This window comes from Vanessa atalanta, chromosome 24 (assembly GCF_905147765.1).
Source record: "Vanessa atalanta chromosome 24, ilVanAtal1.2, whole genome shotgun sequence".
Classification (NCBI taxonomy): domain Eukaryota; kingdom Metazoa; phylum Arthropoda; class Insecta; order Lepidoptera; family Nymphalidae; genus Vanessa; species Vanessa atalanta.
In genome coordinates, this window is record NC_061894.1 from 981,530 (window position 1) to 1,001,378 (window position 19,849).

Here is a 19,849-nt window from a genome sequence, read left to right on the forward strand (position 1 = left end):
GTTTTCAAGTGTATTCGAAAAGAAGGTACCGTGCGATTAATTGATATGTATGTTGTGACTTTTCCTATAACAGTTTTGTTTTATATTGGACATCTCTGCAAGTTTCACGAAACGAAAGTAACATAAAATATCGTGTTGTTTCTTGAACATTACTTGCAGAAATAGTTAAAAATTCAAGGTATATTTATAGTATGATTATATTTTTTTGTATATCACAACAGTGCTGTCCATATCATTGTGATATCTTATTTATGAGTAGCTGTGCCCGCGACTTCGTGCGCGTTTGAAGTTAACAAAAAAGTTATTGTTGTAGCCTAACTAACTCCTTATAACTTCAGCGGAACAAACAAACATACAGAGAGACAGACAAAAATTGAAAAATATTTATTTGGTAATTGTACCGTGTATACATACATCTGCTTTTAGTAAAAAGCGGTTATTTTAATATTAGAAACAGACCGTCCAATTTTATTATATGTATACAAGTAATTGAATATAATGATAAATTAATTCATTTTTTTAAGAGACAGTATACTCAACGAATAAATATACCCGTATAAATATACGGGATACGACAATTCGTTGCCATCACTAGTCAGAATCATAACGAGTGTGTGTCCGTCGGGTAACAATGTTTCATACTGAAGATGCAGAGTACCTTGCCCCGTTACTTCCTCGACATAAGCGTATGTTTTTTTTTATTATTAAGAGACGAAATGAAGATAGGTTTTTTTTACTTCAAATGTAGACCGAACTAATGTTTGAAAAGACTAATTCAATGTATTTTCTCGCAATAGGGAATCATATTGTCAGCTTGGAAGATGATCTCTAGATGAACAAAACTAAAAACCGTTTAACGTGCTAAACATTAATATTATTATTATTCTTCTCTTTACTTCTGGTGGAGTAGCGATTGGTTCATCTGATGGTAAGCACTCACCACCGATCATAGACATTGGGTAATAAATATTAAGCGTTACGAACGCGCCAAAAAACCTAGGTTACTAGGATGTTAATGTCCGTTGTTATTAATACAACAGTAGTAACTAGTAGCTGCTTGGCGGCAAATGTGCAATGTCTAGGCTACGTACTGTACACCATCCATTCTACGGCCAAACATCAATATGTATGTTGTGTTCCGGTTTAAGGACGAGCGATTCAGTGAACTATAGGCAGGCTCTTTGATGATGTAAGGATGGGTTAATATTTCTTAAAAAACCCCGTGCGCCTTTTTTTCTCGCTGGAAAAACGCATTACGCGTTTTGAACGCACTTGAAGTTTGGGGGGGGGGGCAGCGTATGTGGGTCCCATCGGTGCCCAGGACGACACTAGTGCGTCCTAGTACACCGGAATACCAACAAAAATACCAGCTGTACCCCCGTCCGCCTACCGATTTAAAAAAATGTTAAATTAATTACAAGTACAAACACATTTATACATTAAATTATTACTTGTATTTATATATAGTTACGAAAATGGCTCCAATAGTTTGTCTGTGTATTAAGATAAAGTTTTCCTTTACAATTTAAATTTAAGTAGGTTTCTTTCCTGAAATAATATAATTTCTTAAAATAACGATATTTCTTTCTAACTAACTTTTAGAACCGAGCGGAACTCGGTCGCCCAGGTACATACTATGCATATTACATGACAATACACAATAAATTAACCCCATCCGTTTTCAAATAAACATGCCGACATTATGGTCGAGAGCTATCAATTAAGTTATTATGGTCGCACGCGAAACTTCTAATTTATTCAACATATTTTTACAAATTACGAAACCTCTGACAATATTGTTGTTATTTCATTTTATTAGTTATTATATCCAGGTTGTTTCAAATAACTTTAATATAATTACCATTGTACAAGCAAAATGGTAAAAAAAAAAATATACGAGTATATCCCGCTGAGTTTCTTTCGCCGGTTCTTCTCAGGTCCGAGGTGCTAAATTCCGAACCGGTGGTAGATTTTTGACTATCAATAAGCAAGTGTAAACACTTCTATATTTAATAAAGATTTTTGACTTTTGACTTTGACATTTTATTACATATTTTTTTTATTACCGTCATAACGCAGTTATCTACGTTTCCAGTAACTTTTTTTCCGTTCTCTAAAATTAAGACAATATCATAACAATTTAATAAATTGCAATCAAGAATTCTCTTTATTTTTCTGCAGTTCCACGGCTGGAGCTCTTCATAGTAGGAGCTCCATAACCTATTTTTATGTGCCTCCCATAATCACTGGGACAAAAATCGGCTTACGCTATTGCATTTTTTTTTTGCATTAGCAGCCTGTAAATTTTCCCACTGCTGGGCTAAAAGCCTCCTCTCCTTTGAGGAGAAGGTTTGGAGCATATTCCACCACGCTGCTCCAATGCGGGTTGGCGGAATACACATGTGGCAGAATTTCGTTGAAATTAGACACATGCAAGTTTCCTCACGATGTTTTCCTTCACCGCTGAGCACGAGATGAATTATAAACACAAATTAAGCACATGAAAATTCAGTGGTGCCTGCCTGGGTTTGAACCCGAAATCATCGGTTAAGATGCACGCGTTCTAACCACTGGGCCATCTCGGCGCTATTGATATATAAGATAATATTTATTGTACCACTAGTTGTCGTACGCGGTTACGCTCGCTTTTTATAGTATTAGATACGTTTATGCTTTCCGAAAATAGATGCATGAAATTGTACTTAATCGATGTGATAATGATACGGGATGGCAGATAAGAAATAAACAGAACAAAAAATATTCTTAGAAATGTCTATCGCCTGATCTGTCTGTGTCAAAATTCTCAATTGGGTGCTTATAGAAGATATCTAAAATTCTCACCTCGTTTTAGAAATAGGCGTTCCGATAACGCACTTTCTGCTTGGCCGGTCATGAAACTAAATATTTTTCATTTTATCAAAGCATATTTATTCTGTATCTCTATGTGTGTTTTATAAATAAAATATTCTTTATTTCGGATTGTTATTGAAGATAATTAGTCGGAGAGGAGTAGTAGATACTATTATTTTAATATTTAATAAGAATAATGAAAATAGAAAAAGAAATACATAGGTACAACCTACTTTACAAGAAACTTTTCCAATTGTTCTCCTCTTAAAGACCTTATTCGAGGAAATATTACGATTACTAAAAAAAAATAACAACTATCACATTAAACTAATCGGATCAGTCGTTCGAATCTGTGTTTATTATTCATCTCGTGCTCGGCGGAGAAGGAAAACATCGTGAGGAAACCTGTATGTGTCTAATTTCGACAAAATTCTGCCACTTGTGTATCTACCAACCTCATTGGAAAAGCGTCGTGCAATATGCCCCAAACCTTTTCCTCAAAGTGAGAGATGGCTTAGCCCAAATTTGGGAAATTTACGGGCTGTTAATGTTGATGTTATGTGATCAGTCGTTCTCTAGTGATGCGAGTGAGTTTTGCCGTCAAGAATGAAGATAGGGCTAAGATAACGTTATAAATATTACTGGTTGGCAAGTTTGGGTAAGTAGAACTCATTTGCTATGATACAAATCTAGTAATTATGGAAGTTGCTGTGCTTGTACTCGTGTCTGTCCCCATGATATTCGGATCCTAGTTCCCATACCATTAGTTATAGTGCTCATACTAATATTGTGGCCGTGGTTATGTTATTGGTAGTGCACCGCTAGGTTGATGACAAGGTCCACTGCCAATGCTGGTGCAAATGCCAGTGCCAATACTAATACTAGTATTTTGTATTGCTGTTTTTTCAATTGTTCGCAGAAACCTTTTTTTATTAACCAATGTATTCGTTCTTGAATTTAGCGTATTCAAGATTAAGATCTTACGAATAATAAAATTGGTATTACATAAGTGTATTGAAAATTTCTTTGAAAGTGAGTAGTCGTTAAATATAATGTAAATATACTTAAAAATAAATAATTCATGAATATGATCATGTTTACCTGAAATGTATTGTTACTTCGATTGTAATTCATGTCATCTATCACACACGATAATATACTGTGACATGACAATTGCATAATTAAAATAATTGATACTTGGGCATCACATACGTTACCTGAATTACATCCCGTTAACTTACTTTATTTCTACCTTCTAAAATGAATAAATAGAAATCAAAATTGATAATCTTTATCCATTAGGATATTGGATACTGTTTTAGTATTTTTTTTTTATAGAAAAAAATGTGTCATGGGGCGCTCCGTTTGAAACAATAACAAAACTTGAGTTTATGTTATATTAAGCCGTATTTAATAGAAAGAGACCATCAGAAAGTGAGAGAGAGAGGTCGACTAGTCGGACATAACGCTTTATCCTTACGTGACGTTTCTGCTAATTCAATCTACTGTAAGCCGCGTCAAAGAGCTTCGTTCCACGAATTTTAAACTTCCGTATAGAAAAGCGAACGAAGCGAAAACGATTAAGGTGAAAACTGAAGGCTGACACGTGAAAGAAATCTGTAGGCTGTAATATGTATTGAATGATGAATACTTACCTTGAAATATCGCCAAGTCAGAGACTATAAGTGATCGTTTTACATAAAATCGCTTGGTGTAAGTGACATCCCGTGACTATAAATTCAAATGATTACATAAACTTCATCGTAACCAGCGATTTGTCCACGCTTCGCGCGGAAGTGATTTGTATATAACAATCGTAGAGTACTTATACAGGAGAGGGAAAATTTTGCAGAGTTGATATCGTATTTTGTTTGGAACAAGAATAACTATTGACTTTTTTGCCAAGTCTGTCAATAATCTAGATTTCGGAGCAATGTTAGCTTTACATTAAAATTAATTCCGTATACATAATGATTTAAAAGTGCTTTAATTTATATTAATTTGCCATGATAAGTTACCTCATGCCTGAGACATTTGACCTATTCCGATTTTAAAATCAGTAAGATTATAAGATCGTCTACGTTGTATTGTTTTATTTAACTACTGATTAGATATACCTATTATTATTATTACAGACTCCTTCGGTATATACCTTACTTATACCTACACATAGAATGAATATATGAGGAGTATCCTTCTGGTGTACTGCGAAAAACTGATGAAAGACAAATGAGATTTAGAAATTGATAATTTTGCTACTTTTTTAATAGTTATGTTCCTAATACTAAGAAAACTCATTCAGCAGCGATGCTACCGCTATGTAGCAAAACTTTGTACTGTACAGGCTGTTTCAAATAACTAAAATATAATTATCATTGTACATGCAAAATGGTAAAAAAAGAGTTTATTTCGCCGGTTCTTCTCAGGTCCGAGGAGCTAAATTCCGAACCGGTGGTAGATTTTTGACTATCAATAAGCAAGTGTAAACACTTCTATATTGAATAGAGATTTTTGACTTTGACTTCTTTATTTCGGTTTAAAGGAATTTATCCTTTTTATCTTGATATGTATAATTAAGGGCACCTGATGGTTGGTATAGAAACAATGATAGGAATATCTTTGCTGCGATGGCGTTGTAAAGAATCGTCGATAGTTCTTATAGTGTCAAATAAGCGGTGGCAGATCCTCGTCTGCCTACAATCTACATATTATAAATAGTTACTAAATATATAAAATACTTGAATTTGCTATATGACAAACAAAAAAATTGTCATCAATATAATTAATCAACATTTAGATGATGTCAGTTCCAGCCAAGTGTTATGGGTTCAAACTTGGTTGAGCTAACATTATAATTGCCAATTTGGTATGGTATTTCCGTAAAGATTTTTTAAGAGTATTTGAATTTCGAATACAATGCAATTGTAAATTATTATACATAAGAACGGGACCAACATATTTACGCTCCTAGACATTAGAATGTAGACATAGTCAGATAAGACAGAAACTTAAGAACTTGAATTAATCTATATTCGATACTTCTCTACTCAGATTGTACGCCTGTACTCTGTACGGTTAATACATTGCGGGTTTTGGATTTTACCTTTTAGCTTGAAATAACAATATATACCATTATCAAATATCACCCTAGTAACAAGAAAATAAATAAATTATCTCAACTAAAAACGACATGTAATTTTCTTATCTCTATGCTAATTCGTCCATAGTTATCGACTAATGAATTCAATGTCATCGAAAGACGCGGTTAATTCGTTTTACAAGAAATACAAAAATTTATGCGAACAGCTATCAACGGTTCCCAACAAAATAGTCGGTAATGTCAAAGCTTGAATTAATTCTGGAGAAAGTCACCAAGTCACCAAATCACGACAAATTCACGACAATTTATAAATTTAGTTGAAAACTTGAGATGCTTTTTATATAAACTGTGACCAATGTGTGTTGACAAGACAAGCATTATCAATTTTATTTTTCTTGAGACTCATGTAATCATTGAATTTCCGAGGGCCAACATGGGAAGGCATGTAGAGCCGTTAGCATAAAAGTCGTGCAATCATGTATTTAGCTTATAGTCTTCTGAAAAGTATAAAATATCACGTCAATGCGGTATTAATTGAAATTATTTTGAAACATAGTAGTGAAAGTAGTAAGAAAGTAAACATTTGAACAATACTCTCTCTGAAATAGTAAATTGGTTTAGTGTTAATAATTTAATGTTAAATAGTAAAACTATCACTACTCCCAATGTAAGATGTGTCAAAACGAGTGTACGTTTAAACGGGGAAGCATTAGATGTTTTAGAATCAACAGAGTTCCTTGGTATGACAATAAACTGTAAGCTCCAATGGGGCCCCCATATAAATAAATTGGCGAATAGACTTAGCTCTGCAGCCTATGCGGTAAAAAAAAATAGACTTTTGACTGATGTGGATACGGCACGCCTTGTGTACTTCAGTTATTTCCATAGTATAATGTCGTATGGCATCCTACTCTGGGATAATGCAGCTGACATTAATACTATTTTTGTACTGCAGAAGAGGGCTATTCGTGCAATTTATAACCTGGTCCCAAAAGATTCGTTAAGAGGTAAATTTAAAGAAATTAAAATAATGACTGTCGCTTCTCAATTTGTTTTTGATAATGTTATGTATGTACGCAAAAACATAAATGATTTTCCCAGAAATTGTGACGTACATTCTATTAACACTAGGAACAAGAATAAACTTGTTACTCCAAGTACCCGATTACACAGGGTTAGTAACTCTTTTTTGGGGCAATGTATACGTTTTTACAACAGGATCCCAGAAAACGTTCAAAATTATTCAATTATAAAATTCAAATGAGTCGTTAAAGAGCGTTTGTGTGCTAAAGGATATTACAACACTAATGACTTTTTAGTTGACTGCACACCTTGGGAATGAAATGATCGCCTCCAGGCTGTTTCAAACAACTAAAATATACTTATCATTGTACCTACATGGAAAATGGTTAAAAAAAAATAAAAAAAATATATCCCGCTGAGTTTCTTTCGCCGGTTCTTCTCAGGTGCTAAATTCCGAACCGGTGGTAGATTTTTGACAATCAATAAGCAAGTGCAAACACTTCTATATTGAATAAAGATTTTTGACTTTGACTTTTGATTGAATTTAAACAAATAAAAATCAGTAACAATCGTAACTACATAAAAAGGTGTCGAGAACATATTTTCATTCCGGTTATCTGGAAAATAAACAAACCCCTTTACTTTTGAAGGTATAACACGGTGTCTTAAATCTTTAAACAATGTTTTGCACTAGTATCAAAGTTCAAATGTTTCAATTGCAAGGGACACATCGATAATTACAAAGTGAAAAATATTGTTCGTCGTTTGTTCGTATCTGCTTTTTCCGATCCCTCCCTGACCCTTGACATTAATTTCCTGACAGGAAGCGGTGACATCTCAACGCGTATAGCTTCCTATGATATATTTCAATGGTACGAGTAGTTGGGATAAACGAATCTTAGTCTTACCATATACCATACGATTTAGTTGCTACAAATGCACTTCTGGATTAATTAGTTCCTACTAGTGGGTCGCACGCAAAACTTCGGGTATTCAATAGATTTTTTAGAAATTTTAAAACCTATGATGGATTTTATTTTAAAATAATAATGTAAGCTGCAAGGCATTCACCTACATTTGGCATATATCGTAATGGTTCACGAGTTTTTCATTTGTTTTCTTTTATAGTCTAACCGGCCAGTAACTTTGTCCTCTCTCTTCTTATTTTTCTGCACATCTATGGCTAGAGCTCTTCAAAATGAGACCATAAACGACATTTTATGTGCAGCCATCGTCCCATAATCACTGGGACGAAAATCTTCTTACGCTATTAATATAAGATATTTTTATTTATAATATTAAACTAAACCACTTTACAATTTTTCACGACTACACAATGGATAGTAATACCATGTTAATATGTCATTGCTTGCCGCTTTCTCCTGCACGATGTTCCAATTTGGTTTTGGGGATACATACAGATTTTTATCTGCCACATGCAGATTTTCTCACCAATTTGTCCTACACCGCCGAGCACTAGATGACTTATGAGCTACGGTGCTTACCCTGGTTCGAACTCGGAATTATCGGTTAAGATTCACGTCTCCTATTCTCTACTCACACTCACACTGACGCCTGGTCCATTGATACTAAAGATTTGTTCGATTTCGACCAATGGTATCATTTCGATTCAAGGTCAAAGTTTTTTATTAATATTTTCTCCTCCTGCTATTGGAGCCAGATGAACAGAACAGAACCTCGTTTCTTTAGAACTAGTATCAGTCGATCAGGTCTTTTTCAATTATGACGTTAAATTCCAAAATAACGGACAAACGATCAATTTTTTATTACAATTATGTTGTGTGCGATTAAAAAGTTTACGATTTCATGCACTACAATTGTAACTTGTAAATTGTTTAGTGAGCGACGATCGCTTGGAGATATCGGTTATTGTTATTTTGTTTTTTTTTTTTTTTTAATTTCTAGGTATGAAGAGAATATTCTACAATGTATTCCGGGAAGGCAGTCAAGTGAATCAGATTATTTGCGCTTTCTTAAGTAAGTACTTGATGTTCTATTATATTATTATATGTGAAATTAAAAAAAGGATTGAACATTTAAATGATGAAAGAATGTTTATAAAAGATATAAATATATAATATTTGAAAAATATAAAATATAATATATAATAATATGTTTAATTAGAAATATAAGATAAATAGTGGGTGTGAATTTCTGAAAAAAATATTTTATTCTACTTTTCAGAAAGCATTTTTTACCGTTGTCAAGTTTTAATTTTTAACCTTATTTTTATTTAATCCTTACAACTTGAATCCACTTTTTCAGTTAGTTAAATTTAATTTAAATTTTAAAATATTTACCATTTTTTTTTTATTTCTAAAAGTGTGATGAAAAATGAAGACAATTTCCAATAATACAGTTTTATTTTTGTTTTGTAATTTGCATATTTATTATGAAAAGGTACACACATATGGACCGTATCATTTAAATGATTCTATTATATAATATAATATAATAAATACTAAAAATGATGACTGAAAGACAATTGCACGTCACGTGGCGGAGATGAGAATGCTGAGAGGAATGTGTGGTGTTACGCTAATAGAGTAAGGAATGAGTACATAAGAGGAAGTTTGAAAGTGGCACCGGTAACCAAGAAGCTATGTGGAAACTGGCTGTCATGATATGGGCATGTTATGCGGTGGAATGAGGACCATGTTGTGATAAAGGTTTTGAGAATGGATGTGGATGGATATAGAGGTAGGGGACGACCAAAGAAACGATGGATGGATTGTGTGAAAGATGATATGGTTAGAAAGAATAACACTTGTGAGGTGACGTCCGACAAAGAAGTATGGAAGAAGAAGACATGCTGCGCCGATCCCAAGTAAAAGTGGGATAAGGGCAGGAGGATGATGATGAATAAATGTTGAAAATACAATCAGAACATACTTGTATTTTCAGTATTTAAATTAAATAATAATATATAATGTGTTAACTTTTATAATTTTAATTTTTAAATTATAGCGTTTTTGATATTTGTTGTTAGTAGTTACCTAACACGAAATGTTATCTGTATGAACAGATGGTCTGTTCATGGTCATGAGGTCACATATGATGTTACGATTTTATTTAGTTTAGTATAATAACAGGTACCTGTTACCTACATGGTATGTTTGAAAATTTACAATGACTTATCAGGACGATTCGTGAACGAATTTCGCGCGAAGGAATCGAAAATATCGCCGCGTTCGAAGAGTTCAGCGCGCATGTGCAATATAACATATTAGTTGCGCGTGCGCAACGAGGCCCCGTGGTCGATACGTTTTTTGTTGCTATTATTCAATTTATATAGATTCTAATGGGGAAACTGTTGAATTAGATTTTTCGTAAACGTTTATTTAGGAGATGAACACACATAACAATGGAATACATCTGTTTACTTACGAACCTTAAATTATTCCACGCGTACTTTAACAAATATAATCTAATCTGTATTTTTATACTGTTTTAATTCTGACTATTAATTGTCACCTGACACACACTAAGATATATTGACTATACATATAAACACGAACGTCACTCATACCAATGCAAGCCGATAATTTAATGTAACGAGGATTCCTTATTCCTTGTGAGTGAACATATTTATGTCTATCTAATAAAGACTAATGGTGTTTGCTTTTCTATGATTTGTTTTAAATATAATCTATACTAATATTATAAATACGAAACTAAACTTTGTCTGTCTGTTGTTCTTTCAAGGGCAAACCGATGGACCGTGTGTTATTAAATTTGGAATGAAGAAAACTCTTCATCTTGGTTATGTTTTAGTCAATAGTGTAACTACAGGCACAAGGGACATAACATCTTAGTTCCCAAGGTTGGTGACGCATCGGCGATATAAGGAATGGTTAATATTTCAAACAGAGCCAATGTCTTTGGGTGGTGACCACTTACCATCAGGTGGCTCATTTGCTCATCTGCCTTCCTATACTATAAAATCCTTTAGCACAGACATATTTAAAAAAGTAGTATTACATAGTTTCGACGTTGAATTTGAATGAATGCTTACAAGTTTTTTGCAGTTTGCATACCAATATACGGGTACGGAACCTGTATAGGATGGATGTCTCCGATGACGGTTCTCTTACAGTCAGAGAAGTCTCCAAAGGGCGTGCCTCTCACCGACAACGAAGTGAGTATATTTATCGCGTTAGGTACTTATATTTAAAGCGACTATTTTATATTTACATGCTATGTAACGTGACTCTGTCGTTTGTTGTTTTGAAGTATAATTTAAATATATATTTTTTTCTTTTATAATATTTTTTGTTTCATTTTAAGTATTATTAACTTAACTGTTTTGTTACTGTTTTTGGATACACATTTGGTAGATTAATAATGTAATGACATATTGTTTCCTCACGATGTTTTTCCTCACCGCCGAGATAGAATTCGTTTATAAACACCAATTAGGTATATACTCCGCAGTGGATGTACACTAGGGGCACTTTGCCCTGGGCGGCAGAATTAAGAGGATGAAAAAAAATTCTTCGCGTTATCGAAAATGATTTTCTTATCTTTTGAAATACGAATAATAATAAAAATCGCGAATTTAAATTAATACACTTTATGCATCATTTCGTTAATGGGGCGGCATTTTTTGCAGTGTCGAGGGATGGTGCTACGGTGGAATTTAGCACTGCACCTACTTAAGCACAATATGTGACCAACATTCCATACAATTCCCTACAATTTGATTATCCAAAGAGTGGTTTATTTCGAATACACATAATATTTAGCTTGTTGACTGTATCCTACACGTGTAACTGTTACCAATATACGTGACAAAATCGAGACAAATTCCAAACCCATAATAATTTTATTGGTATATTTTATTTCAAGGTTTCCTTTTATTATTTATCAATTACTAGCTACACCTGCGTTACCCGCGTAAAATTTATAACACTTTACCTATAGCACACAAACCGTCGGACAAATTTGCCCCTTTAAGGGGTGAATTAAAAAAAATTTTCTTTGCTATATCATATGTGTTTCCACGAGACTCAAGGTAACTACAGGTTAAAGAACCTTCACAAAAAATGAGGCCTTCTCCTCAACTGTAGAAAATGCCTTAGGCCTGCAGTGGAACATCAGCTGGTCAAACACAGCATTTTTGGTCGGAATATTTTTCAATATTAACTGATCAAAATTTGAATAGCTTTCACGGCACGACCTCGGTGCTCATGTGTAGAAACCTCGCTATGAAAATTTGGCAAAAAAATGGCAATAATCGTTTTACTATCGCCTCGCTCGAAATACATTAACAAATCGGAAACATGAAATAACCAATCTCATCCATGAGATCCCATTAGATCGAAGCTGTAATATCCTTTGTGTAAAAACATTGATTTAACATTTAAAATTAAACTGAAATAGAGTAATATAGTAATCCAAAGATGGTTGCATCTTAGATGGGCATTTAAAGGCACCATTATAGATATTACGCAAATATTAATAAAGACTAATCGCATTTACAGATTTCCTGGATGGCCTCTTTGCCATATCTGATCTGTGTTCCAGGAACGTACCTCGTAGCATGGTTAGGGGATAAATATGGGAGAAAAAACGCCCTCCTATTTATGTCAGCAATTAATGCGGTAAGTGAAGCTATTGTTTCTTACGTAAACGTCCAACGTTTATTCAATCGCGTAATTTGTTTTGATCTGAACATTTCCATTGTGTGGAAAGACGAAAGTTTAGGTGCACGGATTACACTCTTGTGCCTCAATTGCAAAATGTTGATCAAAAGTGAGAATGTCCTGAATATATATATAGTTTTTTTAGATTGGCCGCTTTCGTAGAAATCAGTCACGAAATAATTATATTATGAAATGGAATTATTGAATAAGACAGAGGCTTGAATGTAAAAGGCGTCCTTAAACGTCACTTGGTGGTAGGGATTTGTGCAAGCCCGTCTGAGTAGGTACCACTCACTCATCATATATTTTACCGCCAAATGGCAGTGCTCAGATCTTCCCTTATCTTCTAACATGTTAGTTCCCAAGGTTGGTTGCGCATTAGTAGGAATGATTAATATTTCTTACAGCACCATTGTCTATAGACGGTTGTGACCACTTACCACCCGGTAGCCGTCGCTCGTCCGCCTACCAATATCTTAAAAAAGAAATATCTTTTAACATCCAACCATCAACAGTATAGTAATCGGGTGTAAAAAAATACCTCGTTTTATTTAGTAATTGGGATTCCTTAGTTGTTCTTATGTCCGTGGCATCTCAGTCCTAAATCTGGGAATTTATTTATTGTCTTTGTTAATTTTACCTGTTCTTTTTCTAGATAATCTGGATCCTCAAGCTGTGCTCCATGAACATATGGGTGTTTATTGTTGCGAGGATCTTAGTTGGTATCGTGATGGCTGGAAGCTGCGTTACTTGTCCCACCTATATAAAGGAGATCAGCGACGATAACATCAGAGGGGCCTTAGGTTGTTGGGTAAGAATATTAGACGTCGTCACCGAGAGAACATGTTCTGTATAATCAATAGGCTTTGGAAAGGTAACAACACAATCAAATTAATTTTGCCCAGTGTTCAGAACGCTTGCATATTAGTCTATGGTTGCGGGTTCAACCCCAGGCAAGCAAATTTTTATAATTCATATCGTGCTCAGCGGTGAAGGAAAACATCGTGGGGAAACCAGCATGTGTCTAATTTAGACTGTAAGGATCACGCTTGTATGGTATTTTTTCTTAGCTTGGTCGATTGGCGTAGCATCTTAGATACCATCTTTATGCATGCTGTCAATTTGCTCGTCTGTTATACGTTTGCTTGCTTGCCTAACTAGTCACATTCTAATAACAAGCTTGTACTGCTACAAATTATGAAATTATAGTTTATTGTATTTCATATATTGAGATCAAGATTTCATAGATTGGATCTGCAAGAGCTTCTGATAATTTGTTGCATTATGATTTTTTTATTTCATTTCGTTCATAATTAGTATAAGTTTATAACCTACATTAACAATAGCCTTATTGTCCAAATATGCAGCAGGGTTAATATTTATGATATTCTTCTAATATTTCAGGGTGCTCTATTTTTCACTACAGGCAGTCTTTCTGCGTACATTATAGGAGATATGCTGAGTTATGAGGTCATCCTGATTGTGTTCCTTGCAGTACCTTTGATACATTTCGTGGTTTTTCTAATAATGCCGGAGTCACCTTCATTTCTTATCAAAAAAGAAAAAGATCAGGTAATAATAATTTGATTTAAATAATTTTAAAAGATTTATATGTATATATTAATTTCTACATTTTTGATTCCTGTAACTAATTGAAGAGCCCAAATGGAAAGCTTTTACTAGTAACCATTGAAGACTTCACCATTTACAAATAACTATTGCATTATTAATAATATAAAATAATTGAAACGTGCAATTGGTAAGTTTAAAATATTTCTGAATAATGACGATTTAAAAGTGATAAGAAGAGAGAAAATACTACATAAGGAATTATTGTATTACGGGCATTTCTCTTTAAATACATTTTCCTACGAAGATTTGGTAGCAAATTGTTGACATATATGACAAAGTTCTTTGATTTAAATTTAGTATATTTAAAAAATATCTGAATAGTATAATTGACATATATTAATTATCATTATTATTATTTAATTTGAGAAAACGAGTAGCTGGAGTTATTACTTTGTTGAATCTTCTAAACCAGTAATAGTTGAACGTTTAATTTAATCTCGTAAAATGACAATTTTATTGAAAGAACCAACTTAAATAAACTAAAATATATTTATGCTTAGGAAGCGACAAAAGCTCTGGTTTGGCTCCGTTCTAGAAAGTCGAATGATGCTTTAATACAGGAAGAAATAAACACAATTAAAAGAGAACAGAAAAATGATGAAGGAAAAGGAAAATATCTCATGAAAAATATTTGTAAGTATAATGTTGTCTTAGATTTTCGCGATTATTACACATTGAAATAAAACTAGTCTTTAACGGATTTAATCGCGTGTATGTTAACAGTAATGTTTTGTATTGGTGAGTTTTTTTTTTTAATTATAAATGAAATCTGAGGTCTTGATTACCTACTTTATAAATATTGTTTATGTTCTCCAACCTGGGTTAAATGCGGATTAATTGTAGGTTTAATTGTTCGTAATGTTCTATAAAATTAGCAGTAGCTTTTAGAACTGTTACAATACAAACGATCTGAGTTGACCGAGTGACAAGATTTTAAGCCTCGTTAGACTTGTAACTAGTTTATAAAGATCAGCTTATGTAGACCTCGAGGTCATGTATTCGAACTCAAATTGGCGTATTCATTAAACCTTTAAAAGAAAGTACTGCAAGTGATGAAAATTTGTCTAGATTTCTGTTAATACCTAGGTATTATCATGAATGAACATATTTCATATCAAATTTGAATGGATATATTAAAAGTAAAAATGGAACTCCTCCTCGAATTAGTAATTACTATAAAAAAAAATTAATAGCGTAAGTTTTGAAGTTGACAGCGTTACCACTCCTGAGTCTCCGACTGCACGTAAAGCCTTCGCCGATCATGAAAGTGACGAAATAGAGTCTGTATTTGCGTTACATTATGCTTGTGCATCCACTTGAGTAATACCTTATTATCTTAACTGCAATTGCTTCGCGGACTTTTTCCCTTTAATTTTTTTTTCTCGGTGTAATGAATATTACAGCCATGTCTATGGACGCTTGATGTTAATTAAGATTTAATTAATCATTCTTTTTCAGTAACTGACAAGATACTATTCAGAGCCTTCCAAATATCGCTAGTAGCAGCTCTGGCTAGGGAGTTATGTGGTGCTGTACCTGTCTTGAATTTTGCTGGGGACATCTTCTCTTTAGCCTCAGATGTAACAGGACTTGTTCTCAGTCCAAATCAGCAGGCCATGGTTTTGGGCGTGGTGCAACTGTGTGGTGCGACCATGGCTTCTGGTATCGTTGAGAGGTGCGGTAGACGGGTATGTACCTACTTTTATTACGTCTCCTTTATATCTCAAATTCACTCCCGATTAAAATGTATCTTATGAGTTCTGATAAAAGTACTTTAGTAGTTTCAAATATTGATCACAAATTATGATGTAGTTTCTAAAGATTTTTTGCATGTAGTGTCTTGCTTATAAAGTCAGACACAGAGGTTAACCCACATCGGTCGAATATAAAAGTTGAAATCAACATGAAGGCTAGTTAACTTTAGGCTAGTCAAGTTAGATTGCTCGTGAACTGCCTCCCTATTTTCCTCTTCAAATTTCTTCCTTTTTTTGGTATTAGGTTCAAGTTTACGTGTTTGTTTTCAGCCTCTTCTTTTCATAACATGCATCGTATCTGGAATCAGTATGTGTATTCTCGCCACCTGGTTCCTTCTCAATGAGATTAACATCGCTGTACCAGCGTGGATTCCTGTGTTGACACTATGTCTGTGCATCTTCTGTGACGCGGCTGGACTGATGCCCATATCTGTGATCATTGCTGGAGAGACTTTCTCTTTTAAGGTAAAGTAATGAGATAAGTTTAAGGTGTGATGTATCCACCGACCATAGACAAACATAGGTGTCGTAAGAAAGATAAGCCATTACTTTCATCGTCAATGTGACACCAAGCCCTAGAACTAAGATGTTATATCTCTTGTGTCTCCAGCTACACTGGCTCAATCGCTCTTCAAACCGGCCAATGATCTTAAGTATTGTTGTTTGGTAGTAATAAGTGGATGGATGGATCTTAGACTAGCTTAAACAAAGACGTATCACCTTTCATTAAGTTTGAAGTATATATTAACGACTGTCTTTTTATCATGATCACCATTCTATTTTTAGTAATTAAATTTTAATAAGCTTATTCTCATTAGCAGCCCGTAAATGTCCCACTGCTGGGATAAAAGCTTATTCTCACTTCAACGATATGAATCACATTATCAAAAACATAGATCTCCAATTTTATGATTTCAGTACCGTGGAACAGTATTGGCGACTACAATGGCAATAGCATCAGTGGCTGACTTCTTCCAGCTCTTATTCTTCAAACCTTTATCAAAGTCCATAGGAATATATGCAGCGTTTTACTTCTTCGGAGCGATGTGCTTGATCACCGCGTTATACGTAATTTTTGTTGTACCAGAAACTAGGAATAGGCAGCTTGAAGAAATTTACTATGATTTAAGAACTAAAAAGGAGAAAAGGGAATTGCCGAAGCAGGCGAATGGAGCGACGTACTAAGTGATTTGATTGCTTGAAGACTTAACAAAGTCGTGTAACAAATTTCACATCGTTACGTTTAATAATAATTAATAATCTGTACTAATAAACGAGTCGACGTTGTTTTTTAATGCCTGGGAAATCTGCTAAGCTAAATATCAATTGCGTTTAGAAGAAGATTTAGTAAATTATATTAAATAAGTAGTTGAGCTTTGCAGTGAGACTTCAAGTTTAGGAGAATTTACATGACAATATGAATTCCATGTTTAACAGATTTTACTTTACTTATATCAAGCTTCGATAAAAATAAGTAATCTACTGAATTATGTCGCTGCTGAGCTATTAATTGCCTCGCAAAAATCGACAGCAAATTGCTTAAACAAAAATCATAATATTCAGAACAATTTAAATCGTTACAATTTATCCAAGATATCAATATCTTAAGTTTTTTTATATTTCATTATATAACAACATTTGTTACAAAATATATGGCTTATGTAACAAATTATAACAAGCGCTTGAAGTGATCCATCGTGTGCCTCGTTATTTTTTTTAAGAAAAAAATAGTTAAAAAAAAATAGTATAGAAATTTATATTTTATATTGATTTGACATTTAATATGAGGTTCGCGTCCTAACTATCTTAATAAAAAAATGGACTGTTGAAAATAAATTGTCTGATTACTTGTTGGTTCAATTCATCATATTGTTGTGATTTAAATTTAAAAAAAAAATCAGCCGTCAACGCGGGTGGATACTAGTCTCATATAATTTATAAGTATTGATAATATATAGATAGATTTAAACTAAGGATATAAATAGTTGTGCGGTATGATTACAAGTAAACTAAGCGTTTCACTAGTGCTAACACCTTTTGAGATTGGTGACAGTACCTACACGTGCTTCTCATGTGATTCAAATAAGAATAGGACAGTCCTCACGTCATATCGTGAAAAAAATAATTATAACAGGTATAACACCTTTTTAAATTTATAATAAAAAAAAAAATTATGCCTGTGCAATTTTTTTTTTTTTTCAAGTAGCTCTTTTCGAATGACGCTTGGCAGATCCCCGTTATCTGGGGTCATCGACTTTTCTATTCTTAATTCAAACGCATTGTATTTAATTTTTTTTAATCGCCTAATTAACGCCTGTGCGTAACTTGAAGCAAAAATATGTATATTTGACACTGCTGTAAAATAACTATTACAGAATAATGCTTGTAAATAAATTACTTTAAGTAATTATTATGCTTTTTTTTGTTCTGAATACTTTTTTTGGTTTATTTATAAAAATCTATTTCCAACATCGAATTAGAAGTGTTGCACATTTTGTAAAAAAGGAATTAATCTAATTTTGGCTAATATTATGAACATTTTTTTTTTATGTAAACGCAAATTGAAGCATGACAACAGTGTAGTTAGCCAGGAGAGCAGCGAAATGTAGCAGCAACATAGCGTCTACGTCAAATACACCAAAACCGTTGAGCTTCTTGTAACGAATCGCTGTTATTTTCAACACCTTCTTCGCGAATCTTTTCGTATTATCTGAAATATAATAAAAATATTACGTTATACTTTAAATACAACATGTTTTCAAAGAAAATTTCTTTAATTAAATTTTCGAATACCGTTAAAGTTCAAATAGCCGTTGATCGATTCTGTAAAATTAAATTCGAAACTCAAAAAGTGATATACGTTCACTTTAATTACAATGATTAACATGTCTTACTAAATACTTTATTTTTATGTTATCGGTAGGCGGACGAGCAAATGGGCCATCTGATGGTAAGTGGTCACCACAGACATAGACATAGACAATGGCGCTGTAAGAAAAATTAACCATTCCTTACATCACCAATGCGCCACCAACCTTGGGAACTAAGATGTTATGTCCCTTGTTACTGTAGTTACACTGGCTCACTCACCCTTCAAACCGGAACACAACAATACTGAGTACTGTTGTTTGGCGGTAGAATATCTGATGAGTGGATGGTACCTACCCAGACCGGCATGCACAAAGCCCTACTACCAAGTAAGTATTCCGGTCGGTTATTATGTTCTATGGAGCTTCATAACCGTAAACGTTTATTACATTGTTGTTTTTGCAGTGATAGCACTGTATCAACTCGAAATACCTAATATTAAATAATAACCTACAAATAAAGCCAAATATATCTTGTATTTTTTTTTCTTTAACAACTTCTTAATAATCTAACATCCGTCACCGAAAGTATTCGAACCAATCGGATAATCCGAAATGATTTCGTATCCGTCATCGTATCTGTATACGGTAAAATATTATTCATGTATCCGTATCCACATCCAGATCTGAAATAACATTTCCATAATATCCCTGCTTACAAGTACTTTTGAATCGTCATATTTGAAGGCAACCTGTTAGGAATGTAGATTCTACTGTAAGAATAACCAGGAACTAACGCACTGGGTTATCAATATACGAAAATATCTCCGAATGGACCGGTAAGTTGTCTTTTAAACATATACTTACTGTAGTATACGCCGATCTATAATGTCATGTTCATTAGTATTAGATTTATATTTTATATAAATATATATTATCTGTGTATTTATGCATCTGTCATTACGAGTGACACATTTCGCGAAAGCGCGGGAAAAGAGGATGTATAAAATGGCCGGG

The 19,849-nt window shown here is 33.6% G+C and overlaps 1 protein-coding gene across 1 annotated transcript; it reads left to right on the top strand.

The window, feature by feature from the left end:
• Nucleotides 1–648: 648 nt before the first annotated feature.
• LOC125073447 (facilitated trehalose transporter Tret1-like) lies at nt 649–17,590 on the top strand. Its single transcript, XM_047684284.1, has 10 exons — nt 649–686; nt 8,900–8,971; nt 11,023–11,132; nt 12,478–12,597; nt 13,295–13,450; nt 14,044–14,211; nt 14,772–14,904; nt 15,730–15,959; nt 16,296–16,490; nt 16,944–17,590. Exons 2-10 carry the CDS (start codon nt 8,902–8,904, stop codon nt 17,208–17,210), a joined length of 1,449 nt encoding a protein of 482 aa, XP_047540240.1. The 5' UTR covers nt 649–686; nt 8,900–8,901; the 3' UTR covers nt 17,211–17,590.
• The last annotated feature ends 2,259 nt before the right edge of the window (nt 17,591–19,849 follow it).